We start from the raw sequence: 7,354 nt of genomic DNA, 5'->3' as shown, positions 1-7,354 counted from the left end.
AAGAATCAAAGAATGAGAATAAAATTTTTCATTGTCATTGATAATGTTTATTAGAATACATGAATGTAATCAATTGATGAGACACTAGTCATATAAAAATTGGATACATTGAAAAGGTAATCTCATTCATCTTCTAAACTTTAATCAGCTCTATTCTCATTTTTTATTTTGTGGAACTCCATACATTTTCATTTTGTTGTTATTATATAATTTACTTCTTCCTAAAATATTTTTATATCTATTAGGGTTGTCTATGAATATTAAGGTTATATGAAGTACGATAGTATTTCATGACATGATTTTGTGTGGAAAAAAAAAAGTTAAAGGCTATGGGGTTCTCAAATTAGTTAGGAGTAACTGGGCCGAGATCATAAATGGGCCTACAAGCATGGCTTGTTGGTTGCTCGGCCCAATATCCAATTTTAGTAACGTACGCACGTTAACAGCGCGTGGGCCTGTTGTAATTTCCACGTCATATAATTCTCAATTTACAATTTACATATTTTAAGTTTTATTATTATTATTATTTTTTTAATTTTTATTAATTTTCGTTTTTTGCCGGACTGAAGCACGAACAGGGCTTCATTTTTATGCCTTTATATTTTCTCCTACAAACCTTCGTTTTTTTTTTTCTCTCTGAAGAAACTCTCCCAAAGGAAAAAAGAAAAAAAGAAGGAAAAAAACAGCTTCTCTCTTCTCCACCGATCACTTTCTCGAATTTTCCAGGCCCTTTTCCTCCGGCCTGACGCTCTCTAACTCTTTCCAAATCCGCTCCATATACGATCCGATCTGTCGCCTTCTTTCTTTCTTCGATTCGATCTTTGTTGTTCTTTCTGGTACGTGAAACCGACCACACTCAGTTTTCTTTTTTAATTCTTTTTATTTTCGCTTATTGCCTGTGTTTGCCTTCTTCTTCATTCGATTACAGATCACATGCCCCAGTTCTTGAATGGTTGTTTCGTTCTTTCGTTTCTTTCTTGCTTGCCAATTTTTGTTTTGTTTCGTTTGTTTAGTGTTTGATTGATGCCCTCAATTTATATGCGTTCGGTGGTCTTGTAGATTCATGGATGAAACGTAGTTTGTATCTCTATATTGGGTTCTTCTAATAGTGAACGTAACTTGACCAAAGTGTTGTGTCCAGTTGTAACGATGTGAGATTTGTGTAATTAATTTGAATGTGATGGCATTTAGAAAATGCTGACTTTTCTTAATTCGTTTCTTGTTGTTCTTGATTTCTTTCTTTGAGTCCCCGGAAGTGCTTTTGCAAATGTTGGGGAAAACCTATTGAATTCTCTTTATTTTCTTATGATATATATTTTTGTATGATTAATTTTCTTTTTTCTTTCTTGGATATATTTTTTTAATAAATTGCGGGAAATAGTTCTTGTTCTCCTTATAAGGATATTCAGCGAAATGTATTCATTACTGGGGGCTTAACACTTGAATCTGGCATGGTCTTTTGTTCGTCTAGATAGTATCTTTGCCGTTTTTTCCATTGCATTTCTTAATGGATGGGAAGCTTTCTTTCTTTTCTGTATGCAGCACACTGTTACAGCTAATAGCTTGTGCTTTATTTCCTTGATTCAAATCTGATTGGTGTAGTTGTATGGTCAGGGTCACTAGGTACTGCTTTCCAGCATGTAATGTATTTTCTTTTTGATATTATGCAGTGCTTCTGCACTTGAATTTTGGGTTTAAAACTTGTGTGTAGATGCCAGTTGCAAAACTCAAGGCCTCTAACTATCCAGATGTGATGAAATCGGAGGAGGGAAATGATTCTCTAGACACTATTATCAGACAGGCAATCGGAAAAGAGCCTTTTCTTTCTTTCTCAAGAGCTGGTGAGAGTCCAGTCCAGTGGATCCAATTATTTCATGCTCTCGACCAACAAGGTAATAGAATTGTTCAGCAATGAAGGGGCTCTCTCTGAAATGTTGTTATACTGATATCTAATTCTATTTTTTAGAGTATTGGAGTAGCATATTATGTCCTTTGGATGTAATGAATATTGATTTCATTTACTTGCATTTCAAGTCAAGGGATTAGAACAATCTTTTGGTGCACACAACAGTTTAGTTGCTGGTATCAGGAACATGGCTGCAAGAATTTCTTTAGCATATCTACCAAATTTCTTCCTCTTTTGCGTGTGTACAGGCATCTCAATGCCTCTGCTCTTTATAGTCCATACAGCAGTATTCTTATGCAATAACAAAGCCTCCTAGAAGGGAGTCAATTTTTCATTTAATGAATCTTTATTCTTTATTCAAATCTTATGGTTTGTGCTCCTCCATTACCTGTTTGGATTTAATAGCTTTGAAACATATTTTGTTTCTTTCATCAGAACTCCCAGGGTGGCCCTTGCTCTCTCCTTTAAAGGTTCAAATGCAGAAGTGTGAGAAGTGTGCCCGGGAATTTTGCTCAGTTATCAACTATAGAAGACATATACGAGTGCATCATAGGCTGAAAAAGCTTGATAAGGTGTTTCTTTTCTACTCTCAGATGTTAAATCTTTTTACTTCTATGAAAATTACTTCATCTTTTGTATTTGGAGCTATGTGCTTGCCGATTATTAAATTGAATTGTGATTTTGCCATCTAATATTCTTTTTTCTCATTGGTTTCTTGCTTGCTTGAATGTACATGTTCTTTTGCACTTTGTAGGATTCTGCCAAAACTAGGGATCTACTAGCAGCATTCTGGGACAAGGTAATCTTTGTCCACTATCCACTTCCGTTTGCTCTACAAAGGCTCATTCTTTATTTCAAAACTTGTTCCTTGTTGTTATTCTGCATAGTTGAATTCCTTTGTAAGTTTATTCATTGATGTCTTTTTTTTTCTTTTCTTTTTCCTTTTTCTTTTTTCTTTTTTCTTTTTTCTTTTTTCTTTTTTCTTTTTTCTTTTTCTTTTGAGGCACTTACTCATTGATGTCTTATACAGCTATCCTGGGAAGAGACGAAGGAGGCTGTCTCATTTAAGAATGTTTCAATTGAGGCAAGTCATACCTCAGTTATTTTTTTATCCTTTGCAGCCGTCAGATCATTGGATGGAAATGAAAAATAAACATAATCTGAAGGAAAATCCTTGCAGTTTTTAGAATTTCTGTTTTATATTCTCTTAAATGATTAATCTCTGTAAACATATAGGGAATACAAGGGTCAGCTGTAATCAAGAATCTAACTGCTATCATTGGGAAACCAGGATTTTCTGCCTTACCACATGTTTATTTGAGGGCAGGTTCTGCCCTTCTGGTATGTTCATGTTCCGCCAGCCTTTATTTCTGGACCTATTGGTCATCAGTGCATTATTGTGAATGAATATAAATTTGTATCGCATATGTGAACCTTTTCAGGACATTGTACAAGGTAGACCATCTAGGTTTCCACTATCTTCCCAGGAGTTATTTGAAATTCTTGACAATGCAAGCGAAAAAACATTCCTATGTGGAACAGCTGTCTCGATGCAAAAATATATATTTGATGGGGAGGCTGTAAAGATTGGTCTTGAAACTAAAAACTTAGTTGCTTGCATGAGCTTCTTGTTGGAAGAGAAATTGGTAAGTTGTCTAACCTTCAATTTTTAGTACATTTCTTGTGTTCTGTCTGGCTGATAGTTCTTGCTTTGTTGCAGATTTGCGTTGTATACAAGCAATATGCTGTTATGTAATCATATATTCATATTGACTTGATTGCCCTTTTTTTATTTTTTTTAATTTCTTCTTATTTATTTATTTATTTATTTTTTTTTTTTTGGGGGGGGAGGCTCATTAACCTGTGACTTATTGTTTTCTTTAAGGTCAAAACATGGCTTGCTGATAAGGATGCTGAAGCTTTACGGTGTCAAAAGTTGCTGGTAGAGGAGGAAGAAGCTGCTCAAAGGAGGTATATCCATTGTCGTCATCTAATTTCCCCTTTTCTTTGTACCTTCCTGTGAATTTTTATTAGAGTAACCTGATCTAGCTGGATATAATAGACCTTGGTGGTGTAGTCAGAGAGTCGATATCTTACGTTAATAGTCATGTACCTAGATCAATGGTAAATGTGCTATTTGATAGAGAAGAAAAATCTACTTCCTTGAACTATTATATCTTGGTAAGAAACAAGATTACCTCAACTAGTATACTTTGACTTGACGACCATCCTGGTTTTCTTAACTTAGCCACACTAACTAGTACCCTTGGGAATAAAAATATAAACAAAATAACCTTGTTAAGAATACTGACTGTTCAAAAACTTGCTTGTTGTGAATTCTGTGTACTAGATTGCTTGTTCCTCACTCATGTAGTCATGTAACTCTGTAGACAAGCAGAGCTGTTGGAAAGAAAAAGGCAGAAGAAGCTGAGGCAGAAAGAACAAAGGTCGAAGGAGCAAAAGCTTGAGGAGAAGCCTGATATTGAAGGGAGTGTAGATGAAACAATTGAAGACGTGTTAATTGAAGAATCATCTAGCCCTCAGACTGATTGCCATTCAGAAAGGGACTCTCTGGGCATATTGCCTGATCATACTCCTTCGTCTATTGAAACATCTCAACATTCTCTAACTGATGAAGATGAAGATTCCGAGTCGCATTCTGGGTTTCACAATGGCTACCCTGAACATTTTCCTTCTGATCACAATGGTGAACAGCAGAAAATACAAATGAATGGCCATAAGCATGTAATCTCCCAGTGGCAGGCATTGCCTAAGACACAAAGGGGACTTTCTCATGGTTTTCGTGCAGACCAGAATTATCAGGGACTCAAAAATGGAGATATGCGAAGGCATGGGAACCATGTGCAATCAAGGGTTGTGCCCATCGTTAATGGTAAAAAAGTATGGAGCCGGAAACCAAAGCCAGAAAGAGATGGAGATCGTTTTCAGGCCAGGATACAGGAAGAGACAACGGCCCAGGCAGAGGAAATTAAGAGCCATGAGGTTTTGATTGGTTCTATTTCCGTGGCATTAGGAAATTGCAATCAAGAGAGTAAAGATCCAGTCGGAACCCCAGATGATTGCCAGGATGGTCATCAAACGCCTAAGAAGATCAATAATCATTCGGAGAAATTCATCAAGCTGGATTCTATTCAAACTGCAACAAATCGGGTGATGGTTAAGCTTTGGAGGCCAGTTAGTCGTAATGGAACCAAATACGCAATGCCAGATCAAAGCGAAAATGGTGAGTCTGAAGCTGAAGTGATAACTGAAAAGATAGAGGATCAGGCCCTGCTGAATTCATATTCTCCACAATCCTTGGATGGTGACACTGGAGACTTTGGAAACAACTCTTCGATCCAGGAAGAACCTGCACAACCAGTTGGTTTGGAGTTCTCCAGTCGTGCTGCAAAAGCTTTCCTTGCACAAAGTAAGTTCACTTTTAAAACATATTCTCCAAGTTGGCATGGAGAGAGATCAACAGCCGACCATGTCAAATTGAATGGACCCTCATAAGTTCACTTTTTACTTCATAAGTTCACTTTTGAAACATATTCTCCAAGGTGATAGAATATCCAAATTTGAACTGTTTTGTTGATGCAGGGTGGAAGGAGGCTATAACAGCCGACCATGTCAAATTGAATTTACCCTCAGATTCTGAGTCTTCTGGATGTTTTCAGATGCAAAATGACACTGAAACCTTTGACAGACGCAATGTTGTTGTTGGCAATACAATTTTGATTAACTTGGAGGATCCCAAATCCTCAGCCAATGAAGCTGGAAAGACCACCAAGTTCAGGACAAAATTTGAAAAGGGTGCGAAGATAAAGTACATTCCCAAACTTCGAACTACTACTACTACCTAATAATCAAGACAGGTGGGATTTAACCCACGAGTTGTTTTTTTTACATTCTTTGCAGAGCCAGTTTTACCAATGGTCTTCTGTCTTGGAAGTTGAAATTTTTCTCTCTTTTTTCCCCTTTTTTTTTCCTTTACTGGGAAATCTTTTATGATTCTGTCATTTCTGTCAGGTTGCTGCAGCAGATTTGTTAGCGAGGAAAATTCCTTATTTTTGTTATAATTTCTTAGATGTTCCTGTAATATTTTTGTTATTAGTTATGGAAAAGGTTCATCCCATATTTTGCCTTGCCTCTCATCTTCCTCACTTCTCTTGGGTTTTTCCCATAATTGAAAATATTCATCCCATGATTTCTTAGATGTTCCTGTAATATTCTGTCATATTTTTGTTATTTTTGTTATAATTCCTCTCATCTTCCTCACTTCTCTTGGGTTTTTGCTATCGGTCTTAAAGCCTAATTTTTGCTGGTGGTCTATCTCCATTAGGATTAGGGGTTAGTAAATATGACAAATTATGTCTTAAAAATCCACGTTTATTTCTTTTTGTTGATACATGCAGGAAAAAGGATACATTTTTATCTTGAAGGATAGGTGCGTTTGGCCTTTTTGTTTCAAATTAGTCATTAAATTTAAAAATTTACTAAATAACTTACGTGACAAGATAACTTAGAAAGAAAAAATATATTTTAATATTTCACTCTCTCATTTTTCTCTCATTTTTCATTCTTCCTCTTTTCATTTGATTTTCAAGTGTTACAGTAGGGTTTGATCGATTTTTTTTTCCAATCCATTTTACCAAAATTTTACTTCCACATTCAGTTAAACCACAAAGTCTATGTAGCCATAGACTAGAAATCAAAAGGTTCTCCAAATTTTAACTCCCCTTCCTAACTATTCGTTATTTCTTTTCCATCTCTCCTGCACAATTAGTAGCCACAAGAATCCAAACCTTCAAGATTCTTACTGATTTAATTAATTTTGCAGAATTGAAATAAAAAAATGTCAAAAAATGAACTGTTTAACTTAAAGCCTTAAATGTGTTCTTCCCGCCAAGCGATGAAATCTTCAGTTTCCTCCTAGCCACAACCATTTTTAGTTCCAAGATTGATCTACCTAATGGGGTGTTGCTTTGATTTGTTAAGCACTCTCTTTAATTAGAAAAGGAGAGATACTTCGCTTGGCGGGAAGAACACATTTAGGGCTTTAAGTTAAACAAGGTACGATAATTCATTTTTTAAATTCAATTCTACAAAGTTAATTGAGTGAGGAACTTGAAGGTTATGACTACTGATTTTACAAGAGATGGAAAAGAAAGTGCGAATAGTTAGAACCGTAGAGGGAAGTGAAACATTGGGGAAAATTTTGATCTCTGGTTTACGGTTGCATAGATTGTAGGGTTAGTTTGAGGGTGGAATGGAATGGAACGATTAGAAAAAAGTCAATCAAACCTTGTTGTAACATTGTAAAACCCAATGGAGAGATAGAGAGAGAACAAGGGAGGTTAGAGGGAGGAAATATTAAAATATATTTTTTCTTTCCAAGTCATCTTGCCACATAAGCCATCTAGTAAATTTTTTTTTTTTAAATTT

General features: G+C 35.7%; 1 protein-coding gene across 2 annotated transcripts; it reads left to right on the top strand.

Annotated features, from left to right (window-relative positions):
• Positions 1-565: 565 nt before the first annotated feature.
• On the top strand, positions 566-6,044 carry LOC120084984 (C2H2-like zinc finger protein). Of its 2 annotated transcripts, none has more exons than XM_039040802.2 (10): positions 566-836; positions 1,712-1,892; positions 2,342-2,478; positions 2,661-2,705; positions 2,937-2,990; positions 3,143-3,247; positions 3,349-3,552; positions 3,792-3,877; positions 4,297-5,336; positions 5,510-6,044. In XM_039040802.2, the coding sequence occupies exons 2-10, from the start codon at positions 1,712-1,714 to the stop codon at positions 5,770-5,772; spliced, it is 2,115 nt and encodes a 704-aa protein (XP_038896730.1). In that variant the 5' UTR covers positions 566-836; the 3' UTR covers positions 5,773-6,044. The 2 variants fall into 2 exon arrangements, with proteins under 2 accessions (XP_038896730.1, XP_038896737.1); XM_039040809.2 differs by having other exon boundaries at positions 571-836; positions 1,671-1,892.
• Positions 6,045-7,354: the final 1,310 nt, after the last annotated feature.

This window comes from Benincasa hispida, chromosome 1 (assembly GCF_027475165.1).
Source record: "Benincasa hispida cultivar pf3 chromosome 1, pf3_genome.v1.1, whole genome shotgun sequence".
NCBI lineage: Eukaryota > Viridiplantae > Streptophyta > Magnoliopsida > Cucurbitales > Cucurbitaceae > Benincasa > Benincasa hispida.
The sequence above is the reverse complement of the archived record's forward strand: the minus strand, read 5'-3'. Positions and strand labels throughout refer to the sequence as shown.